Source organism: Varanus komodoensis, unplaced genomic scaffold (assembly GCF_004798865.1).
Source record: "Varanus komodoensis strain SLA01 unplaced genomic scaffold, ASM479886v1 scaffold13_3, whole genome shotgun sequence".
NCBI classification, from domain to species: Eukaryota; Metazoa; Chordata; class Lepidosauria; order Squamata; family Varanidae; genus Varanus; species Varanus komodoensis.
The window spans coordinates 12360804-12378172 of record NW_025335409.1 but is presented as its reverse complement, the minus strand read 5'-3'; the positions used below and the strand labels follow the sequence as shown (position 1 = coordinate 12378172).

Sequence of the window (17369 nt, the reverse complement as noted above, 5' to 3'; positions counted from 1 at the left end):
AATGGAAAAAAGGAAACCAAACTCAAACCCACTTTTTTAGGAGGAGTAATACGTCTTATAGTGAGGGGACAAACTAAATGTAACAAGTGCATCTTCGTTGTAAAAAAGCTATGTCTGTTTCTAGATGTGTTTAGAAGAGCGTATTTAATTTATTCAAAACTATTGCTGGCCCTCCCTGAGGCCTTGTGATAGGATGGGAAATAATCAGAACCAAAAATGACCTTTGTATCTGTGTGATACCAACATTTGCCTTTGAAAAAGTCCTGATGCTGCTAATGTAGTAGAATCTACATTATATTTTAGAGTGCTTCAGTGTAAAAGGATACTTTGTCTTTTAATTGCCAAGCCTTTGGCTTCCTTCTTTACCCCCATTTATGTTGCTAATCATTCTGCAAAAATGTGGTATCTCTCTTAATGGTAGTCAGCACTCCTGCAAGAGTTTTGAGAAAATAAAGATGATGATAATGAAGCCATGTTTGAAGCAGGTTTATTGAATATAAATAAATATATTTATTGAATGTAAAGGTAGACTTCTGTCTGTGGTGTTGGTGAAAATATTTGGGATAGACTATATTAAAACTATTAGTTACAAATAATTTTTGCTTTCAGCTACCCTTTATGTTTGACCATTGGTGAAATACAATGGAAATAATCATAGGCTACCAATTAAGTGGAATAATTTAGATTAATTTTTGCATACTATGTTATTGATACATTCTCTGTAGAATGTATCAAAATTCTGATCATCTTGGTAAACAGTATTGCTGACTGCAAACTTGAGCTTTTGCTATAAATACATGAATCTACTTATTAAACAGGATCCTTTTAAATTTTTCTATTAAATGATGCTTGTAATTCAGAACTGTTTACACATGATCTGTAAAATACCTCTTGGAGAATGTTTACTGCTAGGTTTTTTACTTGTATGAACAGAAATGTATTGCTTTAAATCTGCTTTTCAATAACTGTGTTCATCTTTTTCCCCTTTAGTGCAGGGTGTGGAAGGACAGGAGCCATCTGTGCCATAGATTATACATGGAATTTGTTGAAAGCTGGGGTAAGGAGGATTTATAGCAATCTCAATGCTGGAAAACTAGGTCATCTTATGTCAGTGATTAAAGAGAGTTTTATAGAGTGATAATAGAGTTCTATTCCACGTGCAAAATTGAAAATGTGAAAATGGAATTTAAGGTAGCCAGTACCCTGTTTCACTTCCATTTCCTGATAGCATTATGGGGGGGGGGGGCATTTTTAATTCTTAAAGTGCACAGCTAGAATAGAACAATAAAAATTGAAGCAGTTTTGGCCTTCTTTTTAAAGATAGTACTTTGTTTCAAATATTTCCATGGAAAACTATTTGCTCTTTTCTACCACAGAAAATACCAGAGGAGTTCAATGTGTTTAGTTTAATACAAGAAATGAGGACGCAGAGACATTCTGCAGTGCAGACTAAGGTAATACTGCTTTTAGTGCGGAACTTCACTGCATGGCTGTGGCATGATTACTTTGGTGAAATTGGCTCTTTGAACCAAGGTATATATTTGAATGTCAATATGTTGTCTTTTTGTATACCCACAGGAACAGTATGAGCTTGTTCATAGAGCCATAGCACAGTTGTTTGAAAAGCAACTGCAAAAGTATGAGAGTTGTGCAAACTGGAAAATTGCCGATGGCCTGGTATGTGCTTTTTTGTGATTTTAAATGCATTTTAAAATTGCAGTGTTTCCTTGCAGTTGTATTCCTTTTGGTTTGTCTGTTCATTTCTGATTAGGGTATCAAAATTAATTCCAGTTTGCATATGTTTGTTGCTGCTTTGACTCTCAACAGGATGAGTCAATTTCTACATATATTACTATATGGAATTCTGCTGAAGCAAACACATAAACCCTGGGCATTGGGTTTATATGACTCTTTCATTAGTTCATCCATGGTTGTATGACTTGGACAAAATTTCTTCCATCTGTCTGTTCCTCCATTTTAGTGATGTGGAAGCAGAAAGTATTTCATACATGCATCAGTGGGTGAGAGTATGGTAGAAATATTTCACTTCTGTCTGCATCTGTTCATGATGATAAATCACAGCCTGGTGTATTCTGCATTTTTCTGGAATAGCTTTTGGATATTGTGAGGGCAGGGGTGGAGTAGGGCCCCAAATGTTGCCATCAGGCTATGCAATCTCTCAGAATACAAACTAATACATATATAAAAATAAGCCAAAAGCAAATAATCTAAATATTTCTGGTCAGATCCAATGCCATACAAGCAGACTTCTGCTCCCATAATAGGACTTTCTCCTGCATGTCTCTACCATCCCTGTGAGAGAGACTGCAGTGAGAAGTGGAGGCAGAAAGCCTTGCTGCATGTGCAGTGTCCATGGCATTGTCCTTTGGATCTTGTCCTGCGACAGTGTGATCTGACATGAGAGACTCTGCTGGCAATTTAGGAGTTTGAGATTTGCACAACTCACAGTAGATACAACTTTAAGCATTTGCACCATGCTACCTGGTGGTTCTGGAGCTGACATCTCAGTTACATTATGAATCATTAGAAATGGATCTTGGCAGTGTGTATATTTTGAATGGCAATTACTTTCCTCTTTGGCACTTTGCCTTAGATTTATCCTCTAGTGTTGGGTTGCCTGCCTGAATACCTGTAAGAGTGGTGCTTCAGTGCCAATTTTCAATTGAAAGAAAGGAACTATTTTAGACTAGTTGCAGTTGTCCAGATAAGATTGAATTAGAGTAATGTCAAAAATGTCAAAGGTGTATGCTGGTCAAAATACAGTTGAACAGTAAGTTCTTAGTTGTTTACCCTGTTCTACCAGTGGTTCCTCAATTTTCTTAGATTTCATTTCTAGACAGCAGCAACCTTAACAGATGTTGCACCATAGCCTATGTAAATGACTGACTAATCCTGGCAAAATTACGACAAGCAGGCAAAACATTAACTCTTTCCTATGAAACTATTTGGCTTATAGCTGCCACATTAAAAGTCTCCTACAGGCTTCTGAGGTTTTCCAGATGGCAAGTGAAACTTGAGGGAATGAGGCTTCTTGTACTTTAGTCGTCAGTGGGAGTGTTCTGTCATGCTGAGGCCAACAGATACAGTTTAATCCCAGAAACCTTTATTCCCCCTCCCTGGCTTGCCAGGGGCTAGTGACCTTCATCTGAGCCCCCACAGAATGCAGAGAACATGGGTGAGAGATCTGTCTCTTCTTCTTCGTTGTCTCTGTGCATCACACATACAGGCTTTGCTGTACAGCACAAGTCCTGGATCAGAGAAAAAACTTCTATAGCTCAGAGTCATGGAGTGGACAGCAGCCCCCTGCCCCTTCCAGAACTCAGGATGAAAGGGGTGGGGCTCTGGCCCAGTCCTTCAGTTCCTTGTTGACCGCACATGCAGTCACATCACTGATCGGAATCTTCACTGCTAGTTGTTGTTTTGCTTTTACTTATCTTCATCATGCTCTCTTGTACGCTATTCCTTTGCTTAAAAAATATATTAAATAAACCTTTAAACTTTAATACTATACTCGCTAAGCTTTATCCACTTCCTCCTTGCTCTAAGGTCGCTTCACTATGCCTTCCCTCTCTCTCCAAGGAAAGAGAAAAAGACCCTTTTTCTCCTCTTATGTGCATTTTCCCCGTCTCCACATGGCCGACCTCATAGCTCTGTCTCGTGCGCGGCTTATGGATGACCATTTGTGTTGCCTCCTCTGGGAAAAGATGGGATCTAGAGCAGAACACTTACCTGATGACCTCCGTGATGCCATTCGTCTCGTCAACACTGACGTGGAAAAATTGTCCAGGTACCAGATTGAAGCAGCCAGACACCATGTTGACTGCGATGGGAAGGCAATGATGGGAGCTGTAGGAATCCACCGCCATGCCTGTCTGCACTTTGTGGGCCTTCCCCAAGAGATGCAGGCCTGCATAAAGGACATGGTTATGACAGGCACCTCAACCACAGGCTGGGGAGCACACTGTGGCAACATGCATGTGCAGGGCCTCTGGGCCCAGCCCAAGTTGTACCTCCACATCAACCTCCTCAAGTTGCTGGCAGTATGCAAGGTTCTCACCTCCTTCCAAAGACTCCCTGAGGGGTCACCATGTCCAAATGGTCATGGACAACACCACCATCATGTATAGCCTGAACAGACAAGGTGGGACCTGATCTCCCTATCAACCCTGGCATTCTCCATCTGGAATGGTGCATAGAGAGGGGTGTCTCCATCACGGCCATCCATGTGGCAGGCCACTTCAGCACCCTGGCAGACACCTTGAGCTGTGCCTTGAGACACCATGGCACCATAAGAGTGGGAGCTTGATGACTCACTTGTCCACGGCCTATGTGAGAGATATGGGGCAGTCTGGAGTTGGACCGCTTCACCACTCACCAGAACACCAGGCTGTTCTGGTGCAGAGTGGGGTGGAGGACTGCCTCCTGTGGAGACACATTGCTCCTGAAGTGGGAAGGGGCCCTGTCCTATGCTTTCTCTCTGTTCCCACTGGTCACCAAGTTCATGTCCAAGATCCAGAGGGACAGGATGGACTGTGTCCTCATCACCCCTTGGTGGCTGAGGCAGCTGAGGCTCCCCTTCCTCTTATACCTCTCCAACAGGACGTTTCTCTATCTGCTGCTGCAACATATTCTGCTCTCACAGGATGGGGATTGGGTTCTTCTCCCTGCACCTCACTGTCTGGAGGATCATCATGTGACAGACCCCTATTTGTCCCTTCCCCTGGCAGTAGCCTCAGTCCTCCAATCGAGCCTCAAACCTTTCATCTGCAAGTCCTACCTGGCCAAATGAAAGACCTGTACATTTTTATCCAGGTCAACGGAACTCGACCTGCTCAGACTTCCATTGAACCTACCTCCAGATCTACTTCAGCGCAGGCTGCGACGCATCTTCCTTGCAGGTCCACCTTGTAGCAATCTCACACTTCCACCTGCCAATTCAAGGGTCTTCCATTTTCATGCACTCCCTGGTGCACAGGTTCCTCCATGACCTCCAGAATCTCACCCCCACAGTACATTCCTGCACTCCATCATGGAGTCTCTCTGTAGTCCTACAGTCCCTTAGAAAAAGGCCTTTTGAACCCATGTCAAAATTGGACCTGCATCAGACTCCTGTCATGGAAGACAACATTCCTTGTGGCCATCACGTCTGCCTGCCGCACCAGTGAGTTGTTGGCACTGTGGGTCGACACCCCCTTCTTCACTTTTCATAGAGTCAACACTGCTCTGCCTGGACCCACACTGTATACCCAAGGTCACCTCCTCTTTTCATGTCAATCAGGGCATAGTGCTTCCACCTTTCTTCTCCAGTCCCTCCACCCCTGACAAGGCCACATTGCACCTACTCAACATCTGTGGAGTCCCCACCTTATTTAAGGTATGAGCTGAGCAGCTATGGCATTCAAACCACGTTTTCATCTATTTTGAGGGCTAGAATAAAGGGGAACCTGTCTTGTCCCAGAGAATGTGCGCATGGGCGTGTGGGTGTCCAGCACCATCTTCCCGGCATACGTGATGGTGAGACTTGACCTCCCATATGCACATTCCACATGGGCACAAGGTATGTCTACTGTCCTGTTCGCCCGCATCCCACTGCATGTCGTCTGCAGAGCTGCTGCATGGTCCACTCCCTTGACCTTCATCCAGCACTACTGGCCCAATGTCTGCACCACACAAGACTGTGCATTTTGCAGGGCGGTCCTCTGAGCAATCCTTTGCTGATGACAAACCCCTCCATCCATGAAGGGTAAGCTTTCTAATCACCCATATGAGTGATGCACAGAGACCATGATAGAGAAAGGCAGGTTGCTTACCTGTAGCTGTCGTTCTTCAAGTGGTCATCTGTGCATTCACACAACCCACCCTCCTCCCTGCTGGCTGTCATCAACCAGTCATGTCCTCCTCTGTAATTGAGTACTAGGTGGCAATGCCATCACCTTCCTACTCAGAGTGCCTTTGGCTGCCTGAGGACAATGCAATCTCCAGGACAACTGAGGAACAGGGCAGGGGCACAACCCTTTTAGCCTGAGACCAGGGAGGGGCAGGGGGCTCCTGCTCACTCCGTGATGCTGAGCTGTAGAAGTTTTGTCCCTGATTCAGGCCTTGCGCTATATGGCAAAGCCCATATGTGCAAATGCACAGATGTCCACTCGAAAAATGACTGTTACAAGTAAGCAACCTGCCCATCCTGTTGGTTCTGCAGAAGCTCAGGTTTTGCCTGTACATGCAGGACATTATGCATAGGAGGGGCAAAGGTTTCACATGAGGTATTCTGGAGAAGGCAAAAAACAGGAATTACTACTACTACTTCTTGCTGTCTGTAAAACCCTACAAGTAAAGCTAGACCCTTCTAATTCCCCAAAGTCTGTTATGTCCCTGAAAGCCAGCATGCAGAGGAACAGATTCTTTCCCTTCCTCATTCTTTGCAATGTGCTGAGTATATTGGGAGGAAGGGGCTGGCAGTAACTGGTGAACTCAGCCCAAAACTGTTGGTCACTGGCTTAAGTAGCATTATTAAGTAGCATTATTATTAATTATTATTAAGAGGTGGACAGGTCACCTCTTCACCACCCATTTTTTCTAGTCCCTGAAAATTGCACAAATGTGTTTGTAATTTTAAGTGTTCCCTCCTCTATCTTCTCAGCCATTGAATTTGTATAAATTTCCCAGTCCAAAAATTGTGCAAGTATTTGTGACAGTTTTTTTCTTTAAAACAAAAGCTAAAAAAGAGGGATGGAAGCAAACAGAATGTCAACACCAGTTATACTTTCACTCCCTTCCTCCATGTTCCCATTCACTTTGTCCCATGCTACCACCTTAGGAGCAGAAAGGGGAGAGCAAGCCACGGCCAGTCCAATTATCTTTTGGGCATACTGTAGGTTAAGCTAACAACCCAAACAGCATCAATATATTCACAGGGTGGCTTATATGTAAACCTGCTCAGTGTCTTAATCGATGTGTTCTACAGCCATAATGCTTGGTTCTTTAATTGGATAAATTATGGGGAGTGGATTTGTCTGCTCTGTTGACACCTTTGCACAAAATAGAAGTAACTAGTAATATAAAAGGAGTGTGGGTAAATCTTTGTCCTTGAGCAGTTAAATAAAGGCCCTTCAGCCAAAACGGCAATTCTGTTAATGTTCTGTAATGCCAACAAAAATGTATGCTAAGCGGGTATGCTAAATTGGGTAGGTGTGTATGGTGCATTTGGCTGCTTCAGTAGATCACTGCTTTTAATCCTATTTAATGATTTAAGCTCCTGGACTTACATTCATAGATCGTAAGCAGTCTGCCCTTGGCTGCGTTCTTTCCTTACTCCACCATGCTCTAAACAAGCTGATCTGCTACCGGCTCACATGTATCCTTCTAAAATTTGTTTGGTTAATTACTTGAGCAGCTGTGGGGACAATTCATATATTACAGCATATTAGTATTTAAGTTTTGTTAGTATTTAAATATGCTGTAGTTTATGTTGCTTTATCTAAACCATGTTTGTCCTCTTTATCTTTGCCCTGCTCCAAGAAACTGACCCAGAAGGCTGTTGTTATAGCTTGCCAGTACTTCACTATTGTATACATTATTTAAATGTCAGAAATCTTTTATTTTCAGCTTTTTACCCCTTTATAAGATCTCATTTGATTTGGAGTGGTAATATGTAAAAGATTCTTGAGCAGTAGGTGACCTTGTGGCTGAGAATGATTTAATGTGTGTTAAAATACTTATCTCTTAGCTGACTTGACACACTCTATTTTTAGTATCTTGAACAAATACCTTTACTGTTTCATGTTCTGGCCCCTTTTCATCACAACTTTTGGGTATCAACATATGCAAGCACACAGTAGAAAAGCAGGTACAAGGATCGAGACTAAAAAGGACCATTAGAAGAACCTGCTGGAGGTGGGTCATCACTTCAGCCAGTGAGGGACCTTGTTGTCCAGAACTTGTGCTCTAGGGAAAGCGGGGCTTAGGAAGCTTGGTGACAGAACACTGGGTTCCATGGATTCAAGTGATTTCAGTGGAGCAGCAAGAGCCAGTGATTGCGACCAAAACAACTGGCCTCATCGCACAACCAAGGAGAAGATGGCCCTAGGAAGCCAAGATAACTCTTTGAGTATATTCATGTCCGCTTCCTGATTACTATGCCATAGCTAATTGTGAAGCACTAATTTCATGTGGTTTGATGAATTTGTATTTTTGAATTTCTTTTTGACCATGAGCTAAGTATTTTCCATTCAGCCAGAGGTGCATGGTCTCTTGTCAGGCCAAATGATGCAATGTGGTCCATGCTCTGTGTCAAGCAGTCTGGCACCTCCATATTTCCAAAATCTTATGCTAAGGTCTTGTGCAACAGTGTTTTCACCTGAAGTATGTCTTGCTCCAGATCAAACAAGAATAAGAATCTGTAGGACCAGTGTGCTTGGATTTAAACAAAACAATGCTAGAAAAATGGTATCTTCTAAAACTGGATCCTGTGAAGTTACAGTGTTCAAGTTATGATTTGCCTTCTCATTAGGTTTCTAGAACTTCATTTTTGGTTGTATTTTCTGCAGATGTGGCTCTTACTTTTGAATAATCTTTGGGATTTAATTTTCTTGGCAGAATGAAGTTGGCAAAGAAAACACTGTCATTTCTGGTGACCTTGAGAAACAGGATTCTCCCCCACCAAAGCCACCTCGAACTCGCAGGTATCCTGAATCAAGGAACTGTCTTAGTCTTCATAGGAAACAATTTTGCATGGAATTGTTTTATATCCACCAGTACATAGGCTTTTTCCAGGAGTTTTTCTCCTCATGTGATGAGAGGGAATGGTAGGGATACATAATAACTAGTTCTGTCCCCAACAGTGGCTCCGTGACCCTTTGGAGGGCAGTGGTCTAATAGGGAGCCTGCTGGACTCATCTAGCTTCCTTGAATGTGCAGATTTTTAAGGCATGTGGAGAGCCTAGATCAGGGGTTGGCAACCCGCAGCTCGGGAGCCGCATGTGGCTCTCTCCCTCACTCAAAATATGCGCCGGGGTCTGCTTGAAGCTCCACTCAGGAATGCAGGGCTAGCTAGTTAAGTAAATCAGCTAGTTAAGTAAATCTAGTTAAGTAAATCACTACATTCCTCTGCTAAACAAGCTTCCTGCAGTCTCTCATGTTACAGGAAACGGCTGATGAAAAGATTCTCTTTGTTCCAATGTAATCTCCTTCATCTGAATGTTAAAAGCTGTGCTTGGGACCTGTCACAAGTCACAGCACTTGACTGTTTATCTGCTAATCAGTCACTAAACACACCTATATCTCCGATTTACTGAGCTCCCCCCACCCCAATAGGCCAACCATGGATAAATCGAAGAAAAGTTTCTGAAGAAAACCAAACCTTTAATGATACGTTGGTAGATTCATTTGCTTTTACTGCTGACAAACTTAAGGGGTTTGCTGTTTAATGCATGCAGCCCTTTAGCACTGACTTTGACTCTTCAGGAAGCTGTTCTCCTATTCACAATATATGAAAGGAGTCCTACTAGTTTATAATGTAAGATTAAAAATAACAGTTTTTAGTGACTGAACAAGAGCTGCAGCTAAATCATAATGAAAATATACATAGCATTAAGGTAAAAAACGATATATGCAGTGTTATCTTCATTTTAGATGTCAAATGGGTTTTGTGGCTCCCGGTGTTTTCTTTTGTGTGGGAAATGGGTCCACATGGCTCTTTGAGTGTTAAAGGTTGCCGACACCTGGCCTAGATGAATCTAGCTTCTTGACTGAAGATGATTGCCCAATATGTGAAGGGAGACAGAGCTAGCCAGCACATCCCTATCTTTTCTTCATGTGATTCCAGCTGTGTGAAGATAATGCACATCAGTCAGCTAAACATATCTCAAGAACAAACTTTGTCAGAGTATTGGTGCAAAGTAGGGTAGGACAGCTTGTGGCCCTCTGGATGTTTTGGTCTGCAACTCCTATCATTCCTCACCACTGACTACCCTGACCAGGACTAATGGCCACAAGTTGCCCACCTCTGGAAGGATATAAAATGTTTTCACTTTCATCTTGGCAAACACACAGGTCTACAAACTCTAGTAGCATTACTTTGACAAGAGCTAGTTCCACTAGTCAGACTCTGGTTTGAAGAGTTTTTGGATGTTTAGCATGCACACATTCAGTTTCTGGGCAAGAAAAGATTAACAGGCTGTCTCCTTCAAATGCATATATCTGACTTTCGTACTGCAGAACATAGCTTAGATACATTTGCTGCATGCTTGCAGTCATAATTTATTTAATGTGATAGCTGTCAATGGAGCAAAATATCACAGTTGATAACTCAGTGCACAGAATTAGTCATTATTTGAACTTACCCACTAGTGCTTATTATATCTGTGTAGATGTAGAGCATTGTTACATTAGTGAAGAGCTGGCATTTGCCTTCCAGTCAGGACAGCACCCTGCCAACAAAAGTGCGCATAGTCAAGGCTATGGTTTTCCCAGTTGCAATGTATGACTGTGAAAGTTGGACCATAAGGAAGGCTGAGCGCCAAAGGATTGAGGCCTTTGAATTGTGATGCTGGAGGAGACTCCTGTGAGTCCCTTGGACTGCAAGGTGATCCAACTGGTCAGTCCTAAAGGAGATCAACCCTGACTGCTCTTTAGAAGGCCAGATAGTGAAGATGAAACTCAAATACTTTGGCTGCCTAATGAGAAGGAAGGACTCCCTGGAGAAGAGTCTAATGCTGGGAACAATAGATGGCAAATGAAGAAGGGGATGGCAGAGGATGAGGTGGCTGGATGGAGTCACTGAAGCAGTTGGTGTGAGCTTAAGTGGACTCTGGGGGATGGAGGAGGACAGGAAGGCCTGGAGGAATGTTGTCCATGGGGTCGCGATGGGTCGGACATGTTGTGACTAACAACAACAACATGGGTCCCTCTCATATATTTAGACTTGTAACTCTGGTGCCTAACACAAGGAGAATGAGGACAGACATTACAGAGGTAATTGCTAGATTCTGAGCAGCCAAGCTGGAAACATACCTCAGAGTATTTCAGTGAGTGTCAGGATTATAGTTACCCTTGTTACCGGATCTATTGTAAACAGGTCTTTCTGTGTGTACAAGCAATAAATGTAAATTAAAAAATGGTTAAGGCCTGTACCTAGGCTGCAACAGACTTTGTGGTAGAAGAGCATGCATCTCCCTATGCTAATCAGAAAATAGGCCTTTCTGTGCAAAAACTTAATCAGTATGATAAAAAATGCACTCTCTCCTTCTGCGAGGACGATTGTGTGAACCAGGTAGCTCATATCATACAAGCTCTGGGTTGGAGCCAGAGGCAGGGAACTTCCATACAGGAAGGGCTTTACTCACAAGGGTCCTTCTTCCTGATTTTTGGGGATCTTCTCCCCACACCACAGCTCATCCCATCCAGCAGGGACATTCTGACTCTGTTTAGAATTTTCAGAGAGCAAGAGGGTCAAAAGTCAACACCCAGCCAGTCCTCACAAACAGGAACAGATATTATGCAGCAGTCCTCCTCAACCCCAAACTCTTCCTGCTGCTTTTGAGATGATCCACACATTTGAAGGACTGCTTGAAACCTTCTGGTCTTCAGGGTGTCCAGAAAAATTATTTTAGACTTGAAGTCTTGCTTCTTTCTCAGTCTGTGTTCTGTTGTCTTCCCTTTTGGGTCTGCCTAACTGACCTTTAAAAAAATGCTAGCCACAGTCTGAGTGTATAACTAATCCAAACTGTACTTCAGTCTAGCTGATACATATAAACAAGGGCAGCTTCTCCCCCTAATAATTTTCCAGTTGTCAGATTAAAGTTTCTTTCTATATAGTTGCTGTAACTAAGGCAGCTATAACTGTCTGAATACACTAGGAAAGCCAAGCTTCTGGCTTACTCAGTTGCATAATAACCTCACTCAGAGGACACTCACAGAATATAAACAATGTAAGATCATAAAACACAAATGGATATAAATAGTGTTTCTTCACAGCATTTCTTCTAGAAATGCTCATATTTCAGGGGCATGTGTTTTCTTCAGAGAGAACTAATATGGGACCTAGAATAGTTTATTGCATTTGTATACTACCTTTCTGCCTCTGGATGGAAGGCAACTTGCCATTTAAAATAATAACATACGATCTAATATATTTGATGCAAAAAGAAAAAAAGAATGGGGAGAGGAAAAGATAATGAACAAATTCTGGAACTATACTTATGTGTCCATATAATTAATGGTTTATAACACTGTGCTAGGAGTTGATTTTTGTAAAACTTAACATCTCTTGGGTATTATAGTGACTTTGAAAGTAAAGGCATTTTCTGAACATCATCACACTTATTTAAAGTGATGATTGTGATAAACTACTTGGGGTTTGTAGAAACTAGTTTTAGTATTCCTTCATGTTTGCTTTGAATATGCATATCCTTTATGACTCCATAAAAGATACTCAGCTTAAGATGCTAATATGTTGAAAGACCACTTGTTAAATCTTCCAGTTCAGACTTCTTTAAATCCTGAAAGAAGTAACATGACATTCAAATATTTCTTAAATCATATTAGAAGCTGGTGCACTTCATACATTTAGCTTCTGTGAGCAGAGTCTCATCTCCAAGTCATTATTTTTTCAAATTCCCCACAAGAGGGCATGACTTCCCTGCTGATTGTAAAATTAAAATTATTTTAGGTTACATTATAGACTAGGAACTGCAAGTAATGGTGTCTAGTGATTTCCCAGAGGCACTAACAAGATGGCATGTTTTTCTTCATGTTTTAAATGCTTTCTTGGTCCTTTAATGTGTGTTTGGTTTGGCTTTCGTTCAAATATTTGATATAAAAGTTAAGAATGTTGGAAGGTAATTCATGAGATTTATTACAAAACTATAATTAACCCTGAATTGTTAATTGCAGCTGTGAAACAGACAAAATATGCCTGTTTTAATTGTGACTAATCTCTAGAAGTTCTTTTCCAGTTTGGCTTATGGATAAGTAACTTGCTTAATAAACTTATATAATTTTTTATTATGAAGTACTCATCCAGTGATTTTGTTTAGCTGTCTTGTAGAAGGGGATGTTAAAGAAGAAATTCTTCAGCCTCCGGAACCTCATCCAGTGCCACCAATTTTAACACCTTCACCTCCATCAGCCTATCCAACTGTTACAACTGTTTGGCAGGACAATGATAGATACCACCCAAAGCCTGTTTTGCACATGGTTTCTTCAGAACACCCAACAGACCTCAATGAAAACTATAATAAATCAGCAAAACATGAAGGGAAGAATGAAGCCTCTGAACATGTAGAGAAAAAGCTAGAGCGTAACTTGAGTTTTGAAATTAAAAAGGTCCCTCTTCAGGAGGGTCCGCGGAGCTTTGATGGGAACACCATCTTGAATCGGGGACATGCAATTAAAATTAAAACCAGCTCATCCTGTGCAGTGGATAAGATCTGTAAACCACAGGAGCAAGGCTCAGGGGACGCATCAACAGATACATTACAAAACTCTTGCATGGAATGCAGTGTGCAGCCGCTGAATAAAGGTGAAGTAAGTTTACTGGAAGGACGTCAGTGTCTGGTAGAGTCCGACACTTTGCAAAGACCAGACTGTTTGCCTCTCAAGGAGAAGGGACATGCCATGTGGTCATTACAAGGGACTAAAAATGCACAGTCAACATCAGAACCAGAGGACACAGGCATTTTATGTCATGGTGTGAAAAATCTGTCTGTATTGCCAAGCACACCATCTCAAAACGATTCCCCTTCTAATGAATCAGCAGATCATTGTCACAGTGGCTTGCTTTCAGTTAGAACACCCCTTTGTTTTACAAATCCTCTGCATTCTGATGATTCTGATACAGATGAAAGAAACTTTGATGGATCCATGACTCAAAGCATGTCTAATGTTTCAACTGCAAGTGCCACAGTTTCTGCGGCTGCTAGTACAGAAAATGTTTCTGCTAGAAAAGTATTGCCAATGTCCATTGCAAGACAGGATAATCCAGTCATAATACGTTCTAGAGTTGACAAAGGTAAGTTGAACCAGATTTTATGTACATAGTTCAAAAAAATTGTATTCACAGTATAGAATCCAAGCAAAAAAGTTTTGTAAGCAAAAAAAGTTGCTCCTGCATCTGAGTTTCATGTAACTCATTGTGCGAGCTGGTGATGGTAGACTTGGAAGCAACTTTGATTCCCTCTTCTGTATATTCGTCTCTTAAGTAATCTCACAGATCTCAATGGTCTTACCTGATTCATCTGGACTGTGTGTTTTCTAGGTCATCCTTTTGTACCAGAGATGAAGAACTCCAGCTCATGGGCCAAATGCAGCCCTGGGGAGTTCTTTAGGGAGTCCTGCCAGCTCTTCCCTCATGCCTCAACCACGCTCTTATCTCTGATCAGCAGCAGAATACAAATAAGAGTTTTTCCTTGCAGAGGAGGAGGGATAGGATCTGGAGATCATGTTGAATGATTCAGCCCAGTTTATGAGAAAACATGAAGGGGCTGCCTTGCTAATTCATGCGTAAACATGCAGAATTATTTCTGAGAAGGCTTAATATTGGTAACAATCACATTTTGACCTCTCCTACTCTACCTACACCCAAAGGTGGAATGTAGCTTTCAGGACCTTTCCCAGAATGAAATTTTGTACTTAAGCTGGATAAGGGTCCTCCCATCTTATGGGTATAAAACCTCAACTTGCAATACACAGCTGAAAGCCAGAGGAGGAGCATTTTGACCTCATCACTGTGCTCTTTGCTGATGTATGTGCCACATATTTTGAGCAGAGCTGCAGCAACAACTTGGGTTTGATAACCTTGACAATGCACTACTATACATGTTTACAAAGTCCTGTTGAGTACAGTGGGATATGCTCCCAGGTAAGCATGTGTAGGATGGTAGCTTGAGATACCTCATTTTTTCTTGCTGCTAATTCCATGTGCTTTCCTAAAAAAAAAAAACAAAACAGTCCTCCTTATGGATAATGGATAACCAATCTAAAAATAGGGTTTGCATTAAAAAAAAATACTTCTCTTGCTTTTATTCTGTAGCTTATTCCTGGTGTAAGTTGACATATTGCCAAGTGAATTAGTACATCAGAGAAAGGGTTTTAATAAACTGTGTGCTGTCATTTTGTGGTTACTGTGTAAAACACCCTAGCACCAAGTCAATATGTTTGTGTCCAACTGTGTAAAGAATATTCAATTGAATATTAATTTAAAATGACCAGAGTCTTAATTTTGTTTTAGGTAGTCCTTAAACAATGCTTACAATTCAAGTCTGTTGGCTTTTGAAATATTTTTTTTTTAATGGTGATTCAGCCTCATTAAAAATTTTGCATGCCTTTAGATGCAGGTGCTACTGAAGACTCTTCTCCACCTCTGCCAGAAAGAACTCAAGAATCTCTTGTGGTTGCAAGTGAGCAGAGTGAGTACTATCTTACTGCCTTTTGAAAATTCATGGATCAAACTTGTGTATTAAAATGGGGATGACAGTCAGATACAGATGGCAACATAATCAGAAGCTGGATAATACATGTTGCATGGCTTCTGCATCAGCCTTGTAATTATTCTGTTGCCTGTAGCAAACTGTCTTCTGTGGCTTCAGTAGATAGAACCATACACCCAGTTGTTTTGCATTGTTGACGATTGAGGTATGTCTACTGAATATTTTAACATTTTTTTTTATAGCCACAACTTTGCCCAAAGCTAGTAACCTTCCACGATCTGCTGAATGGAGTTTGTCACAAGATCAGAAAGCTTCTGAACAACCAAAATGTACAGTAAGTATGGGAGAGCTCAAAGGAGGGAGAACAACATTTACAACATAGTAATCAAATACTTTTTAATGTCCTATGGGAATATACCTTATGGATATAGATTCTTCACTTGAGTGAAAAACAGCCTGCCTATTCTTTCTTCTTATTCATTTGTATGGCAGTTTCCAGACTATTCCTTGACTTCTGAATCCAATCCAAATTGCTTGTGTTGACCCAAGAAGCCTTAAATGCTGAAGGACTGAGTCCTCCCTATGTGAGCCTTTGGGCTCACACACATGAGCAAGCCTTTATGAATATTCAAGCTGTGGCTTCTCAGATCGTCCAGACCCAACCAGTGAGGACTGCGCAAGGATTAAACAACCAGCATATAACTCATGTCCTGTTCTAGCATTATGCATGGGCTGTTTAACCCTCACAAAGCCAGCATTGCCCAGGTTTAGTCAACAGAACAAGCCTCTGCCAGGATAATTGCCTGGCATACTCTGCAACTCATCATGCTTTAAACAAGCATATTGGACCACCACAGTCAAATCAGCTGCAGCTCTTGTAGGAGTGGGGCACTATTCATTTTGGAAGATGAGCTTTAGGATAGGCAGAACTGTTGTCTTTCCTACACCCTTTGCTAACCATGCAGGTCTTATTTATTTGAAGCGTTTTAAGCTGTTCTTCAGCCAAAAAGGCTTCTAGAGCAGCTTACATGAAATCAATCAAACAAGCCAGTCCCTGCCTGCACGCTTACAGTCTAAAAATACATGACACACAGGAACAAGGAATAGGGAAAGGAGGCAAAAATAATAATTCTTTCAGCAAGGTTAAAAGAACAGCCCTGCTCTCCCTCAGCTCGGTCTGTTGGAAGGCTGCTAGTGCTGACAGTTCAGGGAGGAGGAGCATTCAAGGGGAAGTAGCTATTGTCTAAAAGTAGTGTGAAGCCTTTTTTAGGAAAGAATTTGAACATGTCTATGTAGGAAGGTATTTACAATTAATCGTATTAAGATAATTATTTTGATTTATACTAGAAATTGTCCTGTAGTGCATCAAATCATGGTTTTAGAGTTTTTCATGGAATTAATAATAATAATAGTTCTGAAATAGGAATTTAGCTGCCATCAGCATTTTGAATGAAAAGATGAAATGGGCAGTGGCAAATGATGGCAAAGATGATATTCACCTTAATGGTATATAATATGTACCCAGGGACTGTCCCAGAGATGGATAATTTAAAGCTCAACTTGCTGATTATCACATATACTTCAGATAGCATCTGAAGAACCCTGTGTTCCATTAAAAGTGCTTAGAGTTTATGTTTGCAGGGAAGTGTGAAACATAATGGCAGAAATACTGAAGGAAGAAGCAAACTGCATTATCACAGTTGCAAAGCATATGAAGATTTCTGAAGAGCTATTCATTTAGAACTAACAGAAACTTGATATAATGTACAATGTGACAGTCAGATGTAATTGGGTATCTCATATGTGGATGAAAATATTAAAGAATTACTTCCATGGCTCTTAATTGTGGATGTCAATTCATTACCCACCTTTGGTCTAGTCTGTCACTGACAGGAAATCAGCAGGAAAATGTAATACTTTTTA

The 17369-nt window shown here is 41.4% G+C and overlaps 1 protein-coding gene across 1 annotated transcript in view; it reads left to right on the top strand.

Annotated features, from left to right (window-relative positions):
- Positions 1-17369, top strand: part of PTPN12 (protein tyrosine phosphatase non-receptor type 12) — a 75103-nt gene that overhangs the window by 50540 nt on the left and 7194 nt on the right. The window contains exons 9-15 of the mRNA XM_044423381.1: positions 991-1057; positions 1377-1454; positions 1579-1677; positions 8617-8702; positions 13056-14029; positions 15348-15425; positions 15689-15780. Coding sequence (XP_044279316.1) covers positions 991-1057; positions 1377-1454; positions 1579-1677; positions 8617-8702; positions 13056-14029; positions 15348-15425; positions 15689-15780 — 1474 coding nt within the window. The remainder of the gene's footprint in view (positions 1-990; positions 1058-1376; positions 1455-1578; positions 1678-8616; positions 8703-13055; positions 14030-15347; positions 15426-15688; positions 15781-17369) is intronic.